The sequence below is a fragment of the Python bivittatus genome, unplaced genomic scaffold, assembly GCF_059951505.1.
Source record: "Python bivittatus isolate LINGU-HERP-01145 unplaced genomic scaffold, Pbiv_v1 ctg000080_np1212, whole genome shotgun sequence".
NCBI lineage: Eukaryota > Metazoa > Chordata > Lepidosauria > Squamata > Pythonidae > Python > Python bivittatus.
Window position 1 is genome coordinate 31,994,418 of NW_028277035.1, and position 22,276 is coordinate 32,016,693.

General features: G+C 36.1%; 1 protein-coding gene across 4 annotated transcripts in view; it reads right to left on the bottom strand.

Annotated features, from left to right (window-relative positions):
* Positions 1–358: 358 nt before the first annotated feature.
* The window catches only part of MACROH2A1 (macroH2A.1 histone), a 46,731-nt gene continuing 24,813 nt past the window's right edge, over positions 359–22,276 (bottom strand). The window contains exons 3-9 of one of the 4 annotated variants that reach the window (XM_025163635.2): positions 19,535–19,641; positions 19,044–19,241; positions 17,167–17,268; positions 12,729–12,828; positions 5,998–6,087; positions 3,392–3,566; positions 359–1,041 (exon numbers count right to left, since the gene is read on the bottom strand). In XM_025163635.2, the coding sequence (XP_025019403.1) occupies positions 876–1,041; positions 3,392–3,566; positions 5,998–6,087; positions 12,729–12,828; positions 17,167–17,268; positions 19,044–19,241; positions 19,535–19,641 (938 nt within the window). In that variant the 3' untranslated portion in view covers positions 359–875. Of the gene's footprint in view, positions 1,042–3,391; positions 3,567–5,997; positions 6,088–10,436; positions 10,528–12,728; positions 12,829–17,166; positions 17,275–19,043; positions 19,242–19,534; positions 19,642–22,276 lie in introns of all 4 variants that reach the window. The other 3 variants (XM_088133765.1, XM_007423586.3, XM_007423587.3) reach the window with 3 other exon arrangements.

Genomic DNA, 22,276 nt, shown 5'->3' on the forward strand with positions numbered 1-22,276 from the left:
GAATTCACACCAGCCCAAGGACTCTCTTTTGAAGGGAAAACAGAGGAAAAGTGGTCTCGGGGTGTGTGTGTGTGTGAGAGAGAGAGAGAGAGAGAGAGAAAAAAAATCAAGAAGATGGCCATAACCTCATGATCAAAACCTTGCCCCTTTTTACATGTGTCACACATGGATTATCCTGGCAGATCTGAAGATGTGATAACTCGGTATAAACTTCCCATCCTTCCATAAGGTATGAGAATTAATATGAGTACATCACTGAAACATAAGTGTATCATTCAGTCATTGTTCAGTAACATCCAAATAGACTGCTTCATATATATCTAAAGCTTACAAATCATTAACTCAGACAACACCAAGACCATTTCAAACATTTTACTAAATCAATTCACACAAATTCCAAATTGCAAATATAATTAAGGGCAACAGGGTTCTTTTCTCCTTGGATTCATCATTAAGACATGAAATAAACACAAATTAGATATGTAGCATTTTTTCCCTTCTTTAAAAAGATGAGAAAGGAATGCCACTTGATAAAAGCACCACAACACTGTTACAAAATAGGGTCTGCCGGTTTCTTTCACAAATAAAAGACTATGTACTGCTAACAACTTTCCAATCAATCCATACTTCATTAAAATAAAACTATAAAATCTCCTAGATTACACTAAATTCAGACAATGCCTGGAATACAGTGCATTAAACAGCAGTAATGTCAACTATCAGTGCCAACATAAAACATTTTTAAAAGTAAAAAAAAAGGCCCATCTTTATTCCCTAGATGAATGAAATTTAAAATAAGGGGCTCTCTGTTTCACAATGAGGAATTTAAGGAGAGGGGACTGGGCAAGGAGGCAAGTATCATTTGCTTTCTAGACTTAGTTGGCATCTAACTTGGCCATTTCTTGCACATAAATCCCTATACTCTCACTATCAAAGAGAACAAAATAGACTGTCTTGATTGAAGAGGACATCGTTGATACGAAATAGCTGGAAATGGCTTTCAGGATCAGTTGAGCAGCAGTCTGCTTTGGGAAACCATTCCTATTCATAGAGTTTTGGAGAAAAAAGATAATTAAAATTCACTTAATAAAAGCTGAAGGAGGCATAGGAATCTCATTGTATGTAAAAAAAAAAAAAAAAAAAAAAGGTGATTCAAAATCCTAATGAGGCTTGCAACAAAATGTACCATTTCCTAGTCCCAAAGGTCCTATCAATGAGTTCATTAGGAATTCCTGTATCTACATGCTTGGGAGTACTACCCCTGAAATCTCTGAGTAGACAGGTATAGGCATGGGCTGTGCATCTTGCAGAACCTTGAAGGAGGAATATAGGGGATGAGCTTCAAAAGGAAATGAGGGAAACCATAGTTCTTTTTTTCACTTATCTGAAGAGCAGAGACAAAGACAGAAAGCAGGGATTAACGGCAGCTCTTTCCTTCTTGACAAGCCCTATCTCCTCTTTGCAGGCTGGCTTCTTAACCCACCATGGCTTGTAAAGCAGGCGTTACTAACAACCAAACATAAGCTATGGAAGAGCATGTGAAATCATGGCTCAATTCTGCTTAGGCAGCAACGTATAATTAGTGGATCCCTAGAGCTTTATGTTCAGTCCCCCAAAACTACTCCAAATGCTCCCACTGAGTTGTAATCTGAAGGGGGAAAATATTATTCACAAAGTAAAGTTTAATTACTTGTATTTAATGTCATTTTAAATTGAACATGTGAATTAATTTAAAACATTTTTTTTTTTGGCTGGACTTATTTTGGGGATTGTGGACTCCATGTCACTATCCTCTTGGCTTAAAAATGTTGTGTACTACTATGCTGTAGTAATGTTGAACTCATGCTTGGAAATAACTTGCATAATTTTTAGCATATTTTCAGGGAATGCCTAACTCGGTTGCGTGACTGCAATCCTGAGAAACAAGCAGAGAAGAAAGGGGACTTTTGATCAGCATCAATAAGAATAGCTGAATAAGGCAAACTTTAAAGGACTTTGAAGATACAGTCTGAAGCTAACATTTAAACAACTGTACTTATTGCTTTAGAGATGAGTATATAGAACTTAAAACTTTTTAATGCCAACCTACAGATTTGGTTTGCTGAAGTTAGACATTGTAGAGCATCTGGCATAAGGATTATATATTGGCCATTGTGCCCCCCTCCCTTCCCCTCTTTTCTTGAAATACACACACACACACACACACATAATGAATCACCCCATGTAAACTCATGTTTTATCCATAAAATTGGACAAAACTGTTTATATAGATTTAATGAGTAGTGTCTGCTTGACAGATGTCCGTCCTGGAACAGCTGTGTACATCTGAGAGAAAATGCTGGTCTTAAAAACTTTGTTTTAAGATTTTTATTTACCATTCTTCAGACTAGCTGAACTGAACTGACAGGACGAGTATGTTATTCTTTAAAGGAAAACATTTTCACTTAGAACGTCAGTCTGATTCAAATACTATTAAACTCCCCTCAACATACACACACAGCCGCACACAAGGTAACTTTATCAACTGGAAAACACTTTTTTTCTATGCTGCTTTATTTAAAAATGTTAAGACCTTCCTGTGCCTGGTCATTTGGGACAATTTCTTAAAATATAATAGTTTCAGAGAATGAGAGAGTTAAGGAAATAGTATAACAGTGTTTTATAGACATTTTACCTGCAAAAATGCTTTTCATAATATTGGCTCCTCTAACTGCAGAGCTTCCTAAAATTTAATAACTTTAGCCATGGCTAAAATGATATGTTACCAAGGGTACATGTTTGACTTCACTAGAGATTGTGGACAGAAATGGATGGAATCATTATTGTTTGCCCTGCTAAAAATAAAAAGAGCACTGCTGGGTCATCCAGGTTAATCCTCTGTCTCACAGTGGCCATTCAGAAGCATGGGGAGGTGATAAGCCAATATTAAAGAGTAGTCTATAGTTAGCTGCAACATGAACACTGCAAGGATTTAATTATTTTGCAACATAGCATTTATTGAGACACAGCAGCAACTATTATACAGTATTTCAGGATCATCCTAGCTATGGCACATTTCTGGGGATTTAGGTTTCATAGAAGAGAAAAATACCTTACATTTCTAAGTTTGGAAATTATAAGTAAGGACTATTCTTAAAGGAATAGAAGGAAATGGTTGCTTAATATAATCCACAGTGGTTATCAAGAAGCATGCAGAACTGTCAGGAATCATGTGTGACACTAAACCATGGTTTGTTGAACATCCAAGACACCTGGGTAATCTATCATGCTAAAACACAATCCTTGGATTACGAACCCCAATTTTTGTAAGCCACATCAAAGAATAACTTTATTGCCTAGCATATTGTGTGAATGTATATTTGGAGACAAACTGGATGAAGTCCAGGTTTACCTGCCACTTCCAATGGAAGGAAATGCAATTGACTTCAGCTTCTTTTCATCTGCCAGTGCTAAGCAGTTTTTCACTGTCTTTTCCAACAGCTCCTCACATTTGTCTGAACCCCAACTGGGGCTATTGCAATGGATCACAAATTTTGCAGGCAATCCATGTCCTGAACTGACAACAGCTGGTTGAGGAAAAAAGAGTGTATTTAACATTTTGGAAAACGCAAGTGGAACGGTATAATTCAGCAGTGAAATACATACAGTTCTTGAATCCAAATGGACCACTTGTTCTGTACACTGAATGTGACTACATTTATATGCAGTGGCTAAGTTTGGACATAAAATTAAACTATGATTTAGTGCTGGGGTGGGAAACTATGTCCTATACTCTACACACCCAAACACTCTCGTGCCTCTTTCTAGAAATCATGTCATTACGTTTCAGTGGCAAAACACTAAGAAATGACAATGCAATTACCTGCCACTGTATATAGAAAAATAACACTGTAAGCTTTCTTTTAGGCACCCACAATATTAATTTCTTGACTAGAAATAAAAGCCTCGCCGTCTTCAGTGACATAATGATGTTACCACTCCCCTCAAAATGGTCTTCAGCCACTACTCCTCCCTTCTCCCAAAACATAGTGCAACCCCTGAATATTAAAACTTTGCCCAACCCTGGCTTAGAGTCTCATGAGCCTTTCCACTCTCCTTTCATCTCCCAATAAGACTAAACACTTTTGTTATATTTTCAGCTGACAGCAGTTATTCATTATATCAGAACCCCAAACTGTGGTTAGATTTAACCTACCCTAACAGTGTGCCTCCAGATATGTTGGAAATGAAAATCCCATAATTTCCAGCATACGCATGTGAGCTTGGGAATTGGGTTATGTATAGTACAAACAAATCTAGACGGCACCAAACTTTCCTCCTAAACCATAGTTACAAATGAAGGCTATGCAGTGCTTCAGATTTGAAAGCAAAAAGATGTTTTGGAGTTTGAGCACCATTTCCTGGGATTGTGTAGTAATATCATACAATCTAGGGGAAAGATGTGTTTCGGTGCCCTCTGAAATACTCTTCTACCTTCGAATCCAAACTGCTGCACAGCCCTATTATGCACAGCCACATGTTCAGAGGCGGTTAAATGAAGATGGAAACAAATATTTCGACATTTTCCTTGTGCCCATGCTGGATGGGAAGATGGCATGGAGAAGAGGCTGAGCACAAGCCCTGTGACAAAATGACAGCTGTGCGTTACACCAAATCCTATGACATTCATGCGGCCGTTTGAAATTACACTGACTTTTGAACAGATTAGGAATCCTAATCAGTGGTGATACTTTGATTACTGTGTTGTCTAAAAAAATCACACTGGTGTAAAATCCCTTAGACAACAAACTGAAAGACTTACTGGAAATTCTAACTTAATGTAGCTACTGCTTTATCCTTTAGTTAGTTGCAGTATTAATATGAATAGCAAAACATTTCTGATTAGTGAAATTTGGTTGCTACTGAAACCTGAAGTTGAGGTTGACTTAATTACTATTGTTTTAAATTTTGTGGCAGTCTGCAATGTTTCTTACTTTTCTAGTGCTATGCAATCCTTTTTAAGGTCATGATGAACTGCTACATACTGACAGATGTTGTTTTGTGATATTAATTTGATATTTCAGTCTTGTAACTGAAAGGAGGAAATGTAACCTCCCTCTGGATTGCAGTAGCATATAAATCCAAGCAAGTAAGTAAGTAATTTCTAAGCACCATTTTGCTCTTATGTGTATTGTAATATATGATCAATGCAATACATGTATGAGCTACGTCTAATATTTGCATGGCAGGGGTAGGCATTTGTATAGCTTGAGATATTGTTCCTTTATTCTGGGAAATACGCTGTAATGGGCTAATAGAATAAAAGAATGCAGTGCATTAAGAGTTAAGGGGAGGGATACTTGGAATCACACTGATGAGTTACTCTGTCTATATATTCAAGAAACTTCATTGGTCATACTCATTGGTCATACTCCCATGAACAGATTAGTTGTGAAATACAAATTCAATATAAATACAAATTCACACTGATTTCCCCCCTCAAATGGCATAATGCTTCCCATTAATATCTAGGTAACACTTTAAGCAGCAATCCTATATGAATGTTCCTCATAGGAAGCTCCACTTATTTTATTTTATTTTATTTATTTATTTATTTATTTTCAACTTTTCTTGGATTACCTAGGATTCTATGTTCCTCCAATCATTCACACTTCCACATACAGTAGCCCTGCATAGGACCATGTGCCTCTAAATTTATTATTTTTAAAAAATTTTACAATCATAGCATTTTGAATTAGTGCATATACTACTAGTGACTTAAAATGGAATGTGTGCATAATTTATTTTCTTTCTCCCGTTTCCCCCTTGTTTTATTATTTTCAGTGTGGTGTTAATGCCTTCCTATAAACCCAGCTCAGAAAGCCTTTCTGACAGAATCCTCATCAATGACTTGCTGAGGCCATTCCTGATTTTCAAAAGAATTTCAGCTAAATTGAACTGAAGTCCATGGTACACACAGATAAAATGTTCCCCATTTTCCAAGGATTTAAACTGCACCTCCTGCTGTGTCCAATGGCCCGTTCTTTTTGCGAAGTTCAACAACAGCCTCCAGGAATTCTTTTCCGCCCCTCTTCTCCAACGTGCTTCCTGTGCAAGAACAGAGCAGTGACTGTTCCACATCCAACAGAGCATTTATCACTTCAGGTGGCTATACATCGCAGATTTCTCTGAGCAAAAAATGGGAGGGGGGACTGCAAAGTAAGATCTAAACCTTTGGGGACTGGTCCATAAGTGACAATTCCCTCTTGATCTCCATCTTTTTAAAAATTCGCCCTCCCACATGATTTATCCTGATGCAATTTGCAATGCCAACCAGCAGGGCAGTGACATTTCTTGCTGCTGCTTCCATAGAACCAGACATGTCTTCCAGAGAATGGGCTACTGCAATGGGACTTGACTGTTGTACCGACACTTTCCCATGGAGGGCAATGTCCCCCTTTCTGTTACAGACTGCTTTAAAGACAAAGTTGCCATAAGAAGAACTTGAAACTCACCTCATCTTCATCCCTGACCCCAACAGGTGGCCCCCGGGAGTGTAACAGTCTTGTGAGTGCAACTGGCTGCTTTACTTGACAACTGCCCGGCTTGTTGAACCACCTTTAACCAAGAGGAAGAGCCTCAGAAATAAGGAGATTCTCTAGGGTGCATCCTTCCCTCCACTGAATTGCTTCACTACAGCTACAGAAGTGTAACAAATGCTGCTCAGGTCAGGAAGGGAGCTGCATCATTTCAATTACCGTCTGAGGTTTGCGCAAAGGCAGTCCACCATGAACTGGTTTAGATCTTATTTTGCAGCTTTACTTTAATACATAGGAAATAGAACGTAGCTGAAAAAGGTTGATTCCTAACGAAGCACCCAAATCACATTGCATTTTGTTTCATGATTATACAAGGAGCGAGGCAAAGAAACAGTGACAGTGATACTGGATTTATTCCAGATTAAAGAAGTAACTTTATAAATTGATCTCTGCAGCCTAATCATAAACATATTGACCTAGGAAGTAACTCAGGCTTATTTCAAAAGAATTTGCAAGGATACTTAGGAGCGATGCCTCAGGCTGCAACCTTTACTGAACTCAAGAAAGCTTACTCCCAGGTAAACATGTATAGGGTCAGGCTTTTAGTACTGAAGGTCACAATATTCTGCAAAATGAATTCACTCAAGTGATACAGAGGAGGGGACTGCAATTTCTAATGGAAGTCCACATATTATATGCTCACTGAAAAATACTTCTGAACTTGGTAGTATGTATCCAAACCAAGTATCAGAAATATTGGAAATCTATTATGGTTTCCTGGACATCACAGCCTAATCTGAGAATATATTTACTGATCTTATTTTGGCTGGCTGGGGAATTCTGGGAGTTGAAGTCCACACATCTTAAAGTTGCCAAGTTTGAAAAACACTGATTTAATACATGCATATCCTGCTTGCCTTCCATCATGGAGGCATCAAGGAGAGTCCCAGGTGGTTTTCCCTCCAAGCATGGACCAGATCCAGACCTGCCTTATCATGCATCCTCAGTTCCTGGAAAACTGGAATGGGGAGTAGCAAAACCAAGGTACTGAATGAAAAAAATCTAAATGACTCATGCAATTTTAAAATATTAATTATACAGCAGTAGTTAGTTAGTCCACAGCCCATAGGCTGCTTGTGGCTCCTGATCCTTTTTTTTTTGGAACTGCTTCTCTGCTCCTCAGAAATTACACTGCTGAACTACAGCTGGAAACCCCAGATCAACAGAGACCTGATTTCCCAACAATTTTCACAGTAGCAATAGCAAATAGAAATGGGGACTGTATGGTAAGGCACATGTTTTGCATGTACAAGATCCCATGTTTTCTCCCTAATATCTGAAAAGACAGGGAGAGTCTAAGATCTGAAATGTGTGAACCTGCTGTCAGTCAATGCACAGAGCACTAAATGAAATGGTCTGACTCAGCCTAAGACAGTTTCAATAAACTTGTCAGAAATATTTCTGTGAACAGTAACCATCCGGGAGTCAGACTAATACGTGATCCCAGTGACTATAAAGGAACTATGTAACTTCCTCAAAGATGACTGAAAATATTCCTAGAAAGATATACTGGCCAAATATGAACATTCTGCAGGAATTGGTTTTGAAAGTCTGAAATGATTTTAAGGAAAATACATCTTCATTATCCTTTCACCACTTTAAAATGGGTAGCTCGCTGATTTGAGGAATGTAAAGAGGGTTTTTATCTGTTTCCTAAGACAATTTTCCCACACATGGTTTGCCAGTTAAGGCTGGACTGACATGGTCTTTGAAATTATCATTCAAAAATCTTGCCTGGGTCTACATTGTCATTTTGATAACGACTTTAAAATGTACGAGCAATTTTTAGTATTGATGGAATATTATAATTGTACTACAGAAGCGTTAACTTGTACTTAAGGAATGAAATGCTGTCTTCATTTTACATCTGAAGGGGGGTCTTCCTGTTATTATCACGCTCTACAGCTTTCAGCTAAGTGGCTCTGCTCATCACAAGCATAAATATATGTGTTACTCCCATAGAATAATGTCACTATTTCATGCTGTCGAAGCAGGCATTGTATAATGGTGACAACAGCAGATGCCTATAAAATTTGTGAAATATTTCCCCAACACACACTGCGGTTAGAAAGGTCTTTATATAAATAAAAGTTAATCATTTGAAGCTAAGCATGTATGCACTTCTATTCTTTCTTCCAGCAGCCACAAGCTATTAGAAGACCACATGATACTGAATGAAACAATCCAGGTCTCCCTCTCCCAAATCAAATACTGATACCCAAGCATGTCTTGCTATTTTTAGAAATTATGGGTTTGGTAAGTCAAAATAAAGGACATATTGCATACATAAATTTCCCACTGATTTCAATGGAAATGAGCATAACTAATTTAGACTGGATCAAATAATTACTTTAAAATGTAGGTGGTTTCTGATCTATGATATTCCATGTGAATTTTTGCACAAAAGCTAGTTTCAGCAATTTTTCCTTCGTGTCCTTAGAATATACAGGGAAAAAACAGGTGGGTACTGGATATAGTAGCTTAATGAAAATTTACATAGTTCTCAAAATTGCAAATTTGCAACTGATAAATTATAGGGATAAAACCTTTCCAAATATAACCAAAATTACATTCTTTGTATCTTCTAAAGAATCAGGTATTTACTTTACCACAGAGATTCTTTGAGACAATCTTCTAAGTATTTTGTGGCTATATATTGAGAACATATATAGAAATATAATATGGCCTTTGAACTTTTTGATGGACTTTTATTTTTAAAGGTTTATTTGCCTCATTGAAAGGGCATCCCTGGTTAGCTTGTCATATATTTTCTAAACTAAGAGCTTCAGATATTAAAGCATTAGAATACCTGGTGGTAAATGTGTTGATTATGGTACGATTGTTAACATATTTGAGTTAAGGAGAACATACTGTTATTGGCATTCAAAAACCAATGTTACTGTATCTTGGTCTTACAGTGGTTCCTGGCCTTTTGGGGATGGGGTTTACATCACTGTAACTTGCTGTGCTGTGAATCCTTGCTTCCCAAATATTATTTTATTATCAAGGGTCCGTTAATATTATAACCCATCTGTATGCTGCCAATCCGTGTTTCTCACAGAATCATCTTTCCAACTAGACTTCCCAAATCCTTCTCTCTTCAGTTTCTCCCACCCCTCCAGAATATCAATTGGGAAAAGGCACCCTGTATTATCAGGCTTTGATGGTATTACTCAATCCTCACAATTATTAATAATTAATATTTGTATTGGAGAAAACCTATCTATGTGGTCTCTAAGAGTTGACACCAACTTAAAGGCACATAATCAAACAATCAACACTGGATTTAAGCCTGTGAAATTAACATTCTCTCAAAGAATTACACTTTGGTGAGATGCCTCTGTTAAATGGTGCCTCTGTTAGTGTTCCACACATAGCTCTAGTTTCTAGGGCAGGGAAGTCTCTCAAGTTGTATGCTCAGAGACTTAACTCCTTCCTACTAGGCAATGAGGCAAAATCACTGTTTATGTAATAGAGGTAAAGGTGGAACCTCTCATGAATTAACTACTGGTAACTACAGGAACACATCTGGATAATTTCCTTCCCATTGCTTCTTTCTAGAACTTTTTTTTTTAATTTGCTAGTTTACTCTAGAGAAATGGGGGTTTCTGATGGTGCTGCATCCATGCACCAACTGTGTCCGTCCTTGCTTAGCGTTTTTTCAAGATCAGTCAAGGTTGCTTTGCATTGATCAAAAAGCCTTTTTCACTCAACCACTTGGAATTTGCTCCCATTGGAATTGAGGTGGACTGCTGGAAGTGAGAAAAGAATGCAGCTCTGCAGAGCAGGGACAAGGTTGCTGCTGCTGATTGGTCATGCATACACACACAAAGTCTGCAGCACTGAACTGTCCATTACCTACTTCACCACCGGTGTAGAAGTCAGAATTTGTCGGGTGAACGACAGCATCACTGTCGATTGTGGCAATGTCAGCCTGAACAACTTGCAACTACAACAGGTAAACAAATGTGTATCAACCATGTTGGTCAAAGACCCAGAACAGGATCTACATTTATGCACATACCAACATCCTTCTTTATCCTACCTTTTGGGCTCCAAAATATGTGCAATAAACCATCACAATAAAGCCTAAAATCTGTGTACAGGTGTGTGCTGAGAAAAGGGGGAATGAAAGGAGAAGGTAGAGAAACATCAAATACATAACTTTTAGTACTTGACCAACAGGTCAAAGACACTGCATTTCAGGAAGGAAGTATAAAGAACAGCTAGCATCTTCTTGGTTTTGCAGAACCTGTAAAAATGTAATCTTAAAGAACATGATGATAACACCATCCAATCCGGATCATCAAATCCAACAAAGCAACCGGTTTCTCCATTCTGATAGACTGTCTTTGCAATATTTGATTTTTATTTCTCTCTAACAATGTATTAATCATGTTGGGAATATTTATGCGCTTTAAAGACCTACAGAAATCAATGTGTAGCTTAACTCCTCAGATGTTACTGACAGCATTTTCAGTTTGCAATACTATATCTACTTACTAAAGATTTAACCTCACTGAAAGAGGCAGAGATAAATTCTGAATGGCACGGGGGCGGGGGGGGGGGGAGGAATGAAGTAAAAGATAGCTTTCTGCCTTCAAAGCCCTTTGTGCTCATTCTGGCCAGAACAAGCAATGGTAGTGGAGATTTTGAAGCAAAATTCTTCTTAAATTCTCCCCCTGAAACAAATAGTGGGAAACAACTATATGGCCCAATGCTGGGTCTTTGAATAGTGTAGATACTTTGTAAACAATGTTTTGATTATAAGCTGCCTCTACTCTAGAGTTCCCACTGGTAGATTTATGACTGATGAACTGAAGATCTAAGGATGAATATATGTGGGTATTTGAGCGTAATGTGTGTTCTATTACTTCTAAATAAACAGAATAGGATTGTGCTTTTATTGTACGGAACTCACCATATTTGTTCTTTTTAATGAGAAAAGTGCTAATTTTATAATTTAAGTTCCAAAACATGTTACTTTTATATTTTAATCATTTATGTTTAATTTTACCATGCATCTTGTTAGCTTATTTTTTTAAGTTAAAATATAAGAAAAAAAAAAGAAAAGTATTTTTTATCCCTTCCTTCTGCAAATTAATATATATGGTAGCATTCAGAAAAAAATGCTTAAGTAGTTAAAATTAAATCCACATTTTCATTAAAAAATTATTAAATCAAGATATACAATAAAATGCAATTTGATTATCCCTGGCACTGAATGGGAGGTGGCTTTTTTAAAAACCAGAAACAGCAAGGCTTAAGGAATTTCAATGCTGTGAAATTGAGTGCTCCAACCAAATAATGCAATTTCTCATCCAAGATGGTAAATATAGTTGAAGACATTATTCATAAAACATCTAGATCAATGCAAACAACCTAGTATCTCCACTTTAATCAACTCCTGTGTAATGTGGGAATGACAGACCCTTCTCTCTCTATCACAAAAATAAAATTTGTATGACTGGTAACTTCTCTTTGATAAAATGATATTTAAAACCACAATTTACATAGACCATTTTTAACATTAAAATAGCTATCACATAACTGATAAGAAAGTTGACTGGAAAAAAGGAACCAATGCTTATAGTGCAATTCTATCCATGTGTATGCAGAAGCAGTTCCCCCTGGATTCAATGGAATTTGCTCCCATGTAAGTCTGTGTAGGACTGCATCCTTAACTATCTATCTCTATTTCTGTCTTTACCTAAAACAGTGAAAACAGAAAACTGAAATCAGAATGGAGAAACTGCTTAGTTTGAAGGCAGCTTGATGATATAGAGAGCTATTTCAGTCCTCAAAGAATTTATATGCAAAATATTCCCATGGGAACCAACAGTCACATCTGATTATTATGGAACAACATTTAAATGATTTTGGAGTTACTCAGAGAGTCATTTTCATGCAAGTATTATCTGGAGAATGCTACACATATTAATAATCTTTCCATTATGTATTTCGAGGACTAAAGATGCACTCCTGTATCTTCTTACCTGCAGTAAGTCCCCGTGAAATCAAATGGGATTTATATCTGATGAACATGCATAGAATTGCACGATAAAATATTAAATTTATTACATGAAAATAATCTGCAAATTCCATAATTTTCATGTGACTGTTAGTTATAGCCACCCATTCCCCATTTACCTAGATCATCTTTAAGGTCAATGTCAGCATTGGTGGGATTGATAATGGCCTCCACTTCGAAGCCGGCTAAATTACTGATTTCACTGTGAATTAGGTTCAGCTGAAAAGAAAAGCATGAGGTGGGAAATAACAACAGGACAGTTGGGAAATCACAGAGAAGCTGCAGTAAAGTAAGCTTTGCAACACAGATGAGGATAGCATCTCTGCAGGCAAATGTGCAAAAATAAACAGCAGGTCATAAAGGAGGTTGCTTATAAATAAACAAACATAGAATATGTTTCAGACCCTAGACACTAACTTGATTTTGCACATAGGAAGTCAGAATTTGATAGGACAGTACTCAGATTACAAATTGTAATGCCAGATGGGGATGGGTCTGGAAAAGCCCAAGGAGGCTAAGTTTCTAGGAATTGCTACTACAACCTGGGGCTTGTCACAAGTCAGCCTCATGCAACCTAGGGGCATCCTTTGATCATAAGAGCTGGGATTACGGAGGGCATCCGTTTATACTGATGTAAAAATATCCCTTCTTCAGATTTTTTGTGTTTTATTCTTTGGGACTGGTAGAGAGGTCATTTTTGTTCAGATTTTTGGCAGAGTACATGAGAGGTACAAAACTATGTAGTTTTGAGAGGTACAGTAAAAGCATCCTAAGGCTGCAAACTCAGTCATTTCAATTGAAGCCAGCAGGATATACTTCACAGTAGACATGTAATAAACTGCACTGTAAATAGGGCAGAGATGTCCTGAAAGTTTGAATATAATACTTCCACTCTAAAAGGTTAGCTTTGAATTTAAATGAATGATGTAAATGTCCATTTTTAAATATGATTGTAAATGTCCATTTGCCATGAGACATGGCAAATTATTCTATTCATTTCTAATATTTTCTGAGTTTTTCCATGTTCTGTTGTTTGAAACTTGTACTCGGATTGCCAAAAAAAAAAAAAAAAAAAAAGGGCGGGGGGAGGGTGGGAGAGGAAAAAAAACCAGACTGATCTAAAAAGAAATGAAATATTAATGAAAGAAGGGTTCATGCTGTAATATATATATGTATATATGTAGGAAATTCTGGCTGGCTTACAGTCAGAATTATTATTTTAATAATGACATTCATAACTAAACAATAGGTAAGGGAGCAGATTTGCCTAAAGCAAAGAAAGCATGGAAATGCTAATTCCAGTGATCTACACCTGCTTTCTGAACTTTGACTCACTAATGTGAGTCAAATTAACTCACATTACGGCTGAACCAATCCATTGCTTATATTCCACTATTTTCAATTTGCCGTAAGTAATAAGCAGATACTGGAAGACAGCCTATTGCACAAATCCAGCAAGACAAGGATGTTAATTTTCAAATAAATTTCCAATTAAGCATTTAGACCCAATAAAAAGGTACAGGAGAAGAATCTGTGTTTAACCTACAATAATGTATGTCTAGTGCTCCTGGAGTGTTTGCACACTTAAATTTATGAACAAGATTGGCTATTTTGTGCAAAACAACTCTCTTTTCTCAAAGGAAATGTTCGGTGGATACATAAAATTCCCCTGCTCCCCCAATTATACAGCAGAACGTTCTCCTGCTTGTAAAAAGGATTTGTAACAATGCTACTGACTGTGACCATGAAAGCATGACAGATGGCAATATTGTCCCTTAGCCTCTCCCCACCACCACAAAAGCCATTTTTCTCTTCAACATTAATAGAAATGTATATGATAGCTATATGGGTTCATGACCTCATGGATAAGCGTTAGTCTAAACCAGTCTGTACGCAGCATAATTCCAATTATACAACAGCTGAAAAAAGAGCTGTTTTTACTGTTCTTGTTATCTGCTGCTACCATTTCAGACTATCATCTTTCCAAAAACGAAGTCTAAAGTTTCTTAGACTTCTTAAGGGCTTCCATGTATGTTACCAGCAGCTTGTGAAAAGAATATGGTTAGAACACCAAACTCCTGATAACATGACATTAACAGGATTAAGAGGGCTGAGATTACGTATGCCCCATGTAACAGTGGAAAGACATCACTTTCACTTAAATACTATTGATATGTAACATATTCTTCTTCTTTTTTGTCTCATGCAGACATTTTTAAGAGCTGCACTTTCTAGAGCTTGGCAGTTAAAGAGATAATAAGTGTAATTTTACCCATTATACATTTAAGCCAAATGCTCAGGGAATAAATCTGGAATACTGTGTAAAAAACAGAACATTTCAAATTATTTATCTCAGGAACACCACATTATTTTCCAATAATTGAATTCTTTCAATATAATATAATATAATATAATATAATATAATATAATATAATATAATATAATATAATATAATATAATATAAATATTTAGATCAGGATTCAAAGAGTTACCTTTGTGGTAACAAACACACAATAATATTTAGAATAGTAGTCAGTATGTCATGGAAAGTTTAGGGTTAAACTTTGTAAATATGGCTAAACATATACCAAAGCCTTCTTAGATACAAAGAATTCACTGCTTGAATGTATGAGTTCTTGCTATGGATACAGTCTCATATTATGTTGTATTTCTCCACATATCAATATTTATAAACCAGTATTTATTGTTCAACCTTTAGCAAATAGGTCTTAATATTTATTGAAGTGGCTTGACAAAGCATCTGAATTATCTTCATGTCAGTAGAATAAAATGATTAGAAGCATGTTAAAAGGCAACTATTTTCCACACATATACACAACCTTCTCTATTCCTGTGAAAGTTTCTCTCTGGAGGTTTCTTACATGTATATCAAACCCTTTTTCCTTATGGGAAAATAATACTATTTCAATGCAATATAATTAGTCAATGAAATATGACATTATGATAACAGAAGAAATCTACTGCTTACAATTGTTGTAACTAAGTGTGGCACACCTTAATTTTAATCATTTTCTTGCTGTAATTCAGGTTGGAGAAAGTTGGTCCTACCTTTTAAATTGCAACATGTGAACTGTCAAATAAGAGTTTTTAAGTCCACATATGCCTTGAAACACCTAAGAAGTGGGGAGATCAGGTAGGAAGAACTGCTTAACACATCTCTCACCCACCAATTCTTCCTTCCATTATGAAAGGTCTTTGGATTGTGGCTGTAGAGAAAAACCTCAGCAGAATCCTCTTGCAATATCCCCCCTTTCCAGTGCTTTGATTTACAATATAGTAGCACATCTCTTTCAGAAACTGATGCACGTTTCTTCTATTCATCTTAAATTCTATTCATGTGTCCCAGAGAAAAAACAAAAAGGATTGCTCAGGATTCCGGATTGCTTAAACCCAGACAGTGCTGTTTCATTTCAAACTTTCATGTTCAGTGGAGACAGTAAAGCAGGAGAACATATGGGACCCTGGCACTAAGGGCAGCTTCCTTTCAGTCAAGCCACCTTATTGTCATCACATATTAGTTTAGCCCTTTAGAGAGGCAAGGGGTTTGAATCCAGTTGATTCAAGAATGTCCTTGACCTGTCTCTGGAGTGCTCCAGCTTAGACTGACAAGTGGTAAATCTACTGCTGCAAATCTGCTGTGTGTGGATAATCTGGAGGCTTCTATAGCAAGCCGATGCTCCACCACTAGCAGACTTACTGTTTGTGACTATAGATTACTAACTACATTAATCCCCCCACTGCCTCTATTGATGCTTGCAGTTTATTCCCAGGAAGATAACCTTAATTGTATGCTTGATTTCTCCCACCTTCCCTCTGTCTCTCTCCTGTGCTAAATTATTGCTAGTCTGGATTACTGAAACGTTTTCCTTATAATTATAGCTCAGGCTTTTTATCTCTATCAAAATCACTACCAAAATTATTCAGTTTTATGAATCATTTACTTGGCCACATGGTGTCCCTCATCAATATCCTTTACTAGATTCTCATTCTCTTTTATTTCCAACACAAATTCCAGGTTTTTACTTCTTCATGGCTGTACTCTCATTCTATTTTTCCCCTTTCGGGCCAGTCTTTGGTTTCTTCTACTCTGCCAATCACCCACTTGAAGACCACTTTTTCTTCCTGTCTGTCTCTTCTTGAGTCACTCAATAAATATAAGGCAGTATGTCTTCCTCTTTCAAATTCCTAGAGAGCTACCTTTTCTGAAAGACTTTTGGATTAACCCCCAAATCTTTATTTCCAGTTGTAACCGAGTTTAAGTATACATAATTCTGTTGATTCATATTCATCAATTATTATTCTTATGTTTCCTTTCTGTTTAAATTTCACTCTCCTTGGTAGCTGTGCTTTTTTTTTTAAATCCAAAACATTTTATATAGTGATGGCATTCTGTACTTAATACTTTTAATTTAAAATACATGTAAAATGTGGTGAGGATATGCCCTTTTATTCAAGGAAATATATCTCTAGGCTCAATAAAGTGCACGTACACACACACACACACACAGAGTATTTTGAATAAATGCACAAACCTACCTTTTGCCCAAGAAATAGACTTTTGGTGGATAAGACAGTGAAACCATCTGTTGGGGTACCTTCTGTTGTGCTGTCAGCACTTGCTGATTTACTGACTTCTCCCTGTTTCTTTTCACATATAAATCAGTTAACCAATCAGTCTATTAGCAAGTCCAACTTTAAATAAACATAACACAACTAAAATATATATTTATGTAGCAACTATACACCGGGATGAGCATATTCCAGAGAGAAAAGAAAGTTAGCAAAATCTCAGTTTTTTAGAACTTATATGGTGAAGCCATGTTATCCCTCCTACATCATATTTTCAGGAACTGCATCTATTTGCCTGTGCTGTAAAACAAACAGCAATCTGTATAACAGCACCAAGAATAAGTGGCTTTTTGGACTCTCTCTATAGCTAGGAATGAACCAGCAGACAAACTAGAACTGAAAATGTAAATCTATACAGTCTTATAGTCTATCTATATATCTAAATCTAAATCTATAAAAGAAGTTGAATTATCAATGTTTGTACCTGAAAAGCCAATTTAGCTTCTTTCAAAACTGTATACTTTTACATCTGTATAGTGAAATAAATATATATCTTTGACTGGAATTTATAGGCAGATAGAATGCTGAAGAGCAAAAACTTCTAGAACCATTCACATATTTACTCTTTAAGTACCCAGATCTAATGTAGATATGCCTCTGAACAAGAATCATTCAGTGTAATTGCCTTTTACATTACATTAGATTGGGGATATATTTTGCCAGTTATCCAGCAAAGTTAATGGGAGTCTCTGACCAATTGTGGTTGACTTTGGATAACACAAGGAGCCCAAACTACAACTCACTGGGATTGCCCACTTTCTCCTCCTCTAGTCTTAGTTTTATCATGAACAGGAATCAGAAGTAAACTTTTTTAGATTTATTGCATTGTCTTCAGGGTACTTCTGGTGCCACTGACCCTGTAACAAACCTAAATATAAATATATGATGAGTGGTGCAGAGAAGTATCCTGTAGACAATTCATTAACCTTAAAATAAACCATGGGCAGTTGTCACAGGATTGCTGGTAGAAGAGCTGATTCTCTAGTAAATCATACTTATGGCTTAATTGTACCACATATTGTCCTAATTATAGTTTATCCCACATCACATTCTGATGAGGGACATCTCTAAATGTGCAATATTACAGGAAAGACAATAGCATGATGTGGTATTGTGGTATTTTTGTGGAATTTTATTTTCTTAACTAACAAAATATAAAATATGTGACAAGATTTAGATATCAGTTGAAGGTTTCTGCTTATATAATCAAGTTAAAGAAACTCAAATTGGAAGACATTTATTAGAAACTCTGTGTTAGTTTTCCATTACTGATTATTTCAAAGTAAACGATATTCAAGGAATTATATGCCTCACTACCTTGAATAACATACAGGTGGTTTTTTTCTATGCGCTTTGAATTTTTATATAATCTTATCCGACTCATATGTCCCAAATCTAGACATGAATCAGAAATTGCTTGTGCACAACATTTACACATTCCATATTTTTGGAATACAGTTTGCAGGTCAGGAAATAACCACAAGAATCCGTATTAGGGGGAAAATGTACAAATGTACAAAACACACAAATAGATCGCAAACTTGAAAAGTTTTTTCTCTCAAATTTGTAATGGAGGTAAAATCCTACTGAAATAAAATTTTAATGAAATTCTCAGATTTGCCTATACTTTAACTTACATTAGTTAAATTATACTACATTACATAATATGTTACGTAAACGTACATTACATAAAGTACATTAACTTTGTTTATTTCAGGGCAATGAGAATTATTTCTGAGTAAAAATGCATAGGACTGGATTGAAAAGAAAAAATGTAACTATACCTTAGGCTTTCTTGCTCCTTTCTTTCCACTTGTTTTCTTTGTTGTGGTTTTCTTCTGTGATGGTGACTTTGCTTTTTTGGCTGGAGGTGGAGTGATGATTGCTTCCAATTTTCCTTTTGATCCCCGCTTTTTCGCCAACAGCTCTGGGTGAATATTTGGTAACACACCACCACTGGCTATGGTGACACCTTTCAACAGCTTAAAAGGAAGTGGAACAAAAAGGTATCTCTGAGGGGTTTTAAAACTTGATTCTGAAAAGAAGGCTAATGAAATACCTGGATTAAGAGTTGGGTCCTTACTGAGTGATGAAAGTGTGTGCAAATTTCAGACTTAACTGATGTATTTTCTACTGATATAATTAAACTGAATCAATTTCAAATTATTTGACAGATCCTGTGTTACTTATTTAAGCAGAATAAGCAGGAATTTAAAAAAAGAAAGAAGAATGAATAATAAACCCTAACCCCTAAAACAACGGAATGTATTTTCACCTGATTTAACTCTTCATCATTTGCTACAGCCAACAAGATATGTCTAGGGGTGACACGACCTTTCTTGTTATCTCGTGCTGCATTTCCAGCCAATTCAAGAATTTCCGCTGCCAAGAAAGATAAAATAGTCTTAATTCTTCTTTTTTTGTTTTCAGAATGGAATGAATAACGCTATCCAGGAGTTAGAAAAATGCAATCCTAAAATAAATAAAAGGACTATGATTCTGAGACAACCATATTAAGATAGAATAAATGGGAAAAGGCATTTGATAAGAATTAATTGCAGATAATATGGCAGCATCTCATTTCAGCACAGGAGTGGAGGACAATACAGATCTGTGTGACATCCAGAGGTACTCATCTGTGCTAGTTTTCTCCAAAGATATATTTCAGGAAGCATTTTAAATGTATTTAACACATTTGAAAGGTCAGATACAGTCTTGAACATCAACCAGATTTTTAAAGTATTTTGCTAATAATAACTTGAGCTGGAAAAAGTTAATTACTCTGTACAGAGATGATATACAACATATGTTAAGGGAAGGAGCAAGGATTAGCTGTCCTGCTAAAGAAGCAAATGGAAATACCCAAATTTTCTGTGCTTCATGGCGTTATACACTAAAAAGCAACTGCAGGTAAAGGAAGCAAGAAGATTTAAATGCAAAGAGTCACACAGATGATTATAAAGGTAGCTAATATATCAAGAATGAAGAATCAACAAGAGAGAATATTCAATGGATATAGAATATTTAATAAATAACGAAAGTATGCATACATAAACATATTCATGTTACTGGAATATTTAAAAGCAATAATAGATTTTGTTTGAACAATTTATAGTAAACACCCTATTCTGCCAGAATTCTGTTAAAGATTTTAATGGATTTTTTAAATGTTGCTTTTAATTATATTAATTTTGTAGTGTTTTATACTTACTTTCATTGTTGTAAGTTGCTTCAGTATTGGAATATATAGAAAATTGAGGTATACATTCAATAATAAACAAATGAATGTGGAATATATTTAACAATGTCAGAGGGAGTACAGTTCTATCAGTTTACTTTTTTGGATTTTTTTTTTTTTACAAATAATTCTGGCCATTACAGTTTATGGGGAAATCTATGACTGCTTTTAGGCAAGCTGCAGATGTAACAAAAACATTTTTCAATGCTATGAGAAGAGGGCAGCAGTGAATACTACTAAAAACTTGATGAGCACAGTTAAAATGATGATAGCCTCACCAATTCTATCTTCTGCCTAATCCATGCACTAGTGTACTTGTTATCAATATCCACTATGATCATTTGCACTGTCCAATTTGGGGTGGGATTCTCTTCCAGGACTGTATTAAAACTACATGCTAGCAACCAATTCCATTCACTGCATTTATTAGAGACTAGGAACAGATTTCCTCTTGGCATCTGATCACAAATGTACAACAAAGTCATATCATAACTAAAGAGTCTATGAGTATTGTTCTCTGAAATCCCATAGGAACATTTTGTTTGTCCTTCACCTATCTCTCTTAAAAAGCTCTAAGTGTTCCTCTGGAAAAAGGAAACTCCCCCCCCCGAATGATACAGGAAGCAAGTAGGCTTCAAGAAAAAGTTTAAATTTGTGATACAGCAAAAAGAATTCAAGTACAGAGGAGAAACACATGCATCCCACTCTCACAGTCCTTGTTTTGGGGAAGAGTTGGACACAACTTAACAACAACAACAGACAAGTTTGAGGAGTTTTTCTTTTTAATATAACAAGTGGCCAAGAGTTATATTTTACCAAAAAAAAAAAAAAAATCCACAACCCCATAACTTAAAAACCTGAACCCTCAAGCCAGGGACTTCTTCACAACAGGAAACAGATACACAGATCTTTTCCAACTTCTAGCAAACAGGAAACTTCACATGTAACTTACACCTGCAACTGTTTGACTGGTTCCCATGAAACATTCTGGTTTTTATACCAGATTTCCATTAATATAATTTGACAAAGGTTTAGCCCAAATTGAATGTATATACAGTATTAAATATCAGAGCAGAGAAATCCTATGAGATTTAGAATCCCAAGGTTTAACAGGGGTATCTTGGTTCACAGGAAAGAGAAGACACAAACACTTACAAGAAGCTGTTCTTCAACACATGCCTAAGACTTTTTCAGTAACAGACCTAACAGTTGCTGGGAATTATGACTTCCCTCCAAGCTCTTTTTTCTTGCCCAGTTCTGAGGAGTTAGAGATTTTGTCTCCATTTCCAGTTTTCATTTTGTCTTGTTTGGGGCTCTTGAACAGAAAGCAAATAACCAAGTCGCTTATGCAGAAAGCCAGTAACAACAGCATTAGTAGCCAGCCAAATGCTCCTATCCAGGGGGGCATAAAAAATCCAAAACCGTAATCATGGTCAGTTCTCAAACAGGCAGTCAGGGTTAAACACAAAATTGAGATCCCAAGCTACGAGCAAGTGAAAGGCACGGCTAGTAGCAAATGTCTGAAATGCAGACATTTCACAGTTCCACATAAATCTCAGTTGAAGAGTTTCCTACTCAGCAGTTAGAGAACAATGTCACAATGGAGCTACAGGAACTTACCTATTTTAAGGACTCATTGGTAAAAGGGTTAAATTTGTTAAGAATTTTATACCTCCTCTTTTACACACTAGCCTGTGCTTTATCTGTCCCATTTTTATTGATTTTTGTAAAAATAAATAGCAAATATAAAGTAAGTATAATCATAGTTTGGGAAATGAT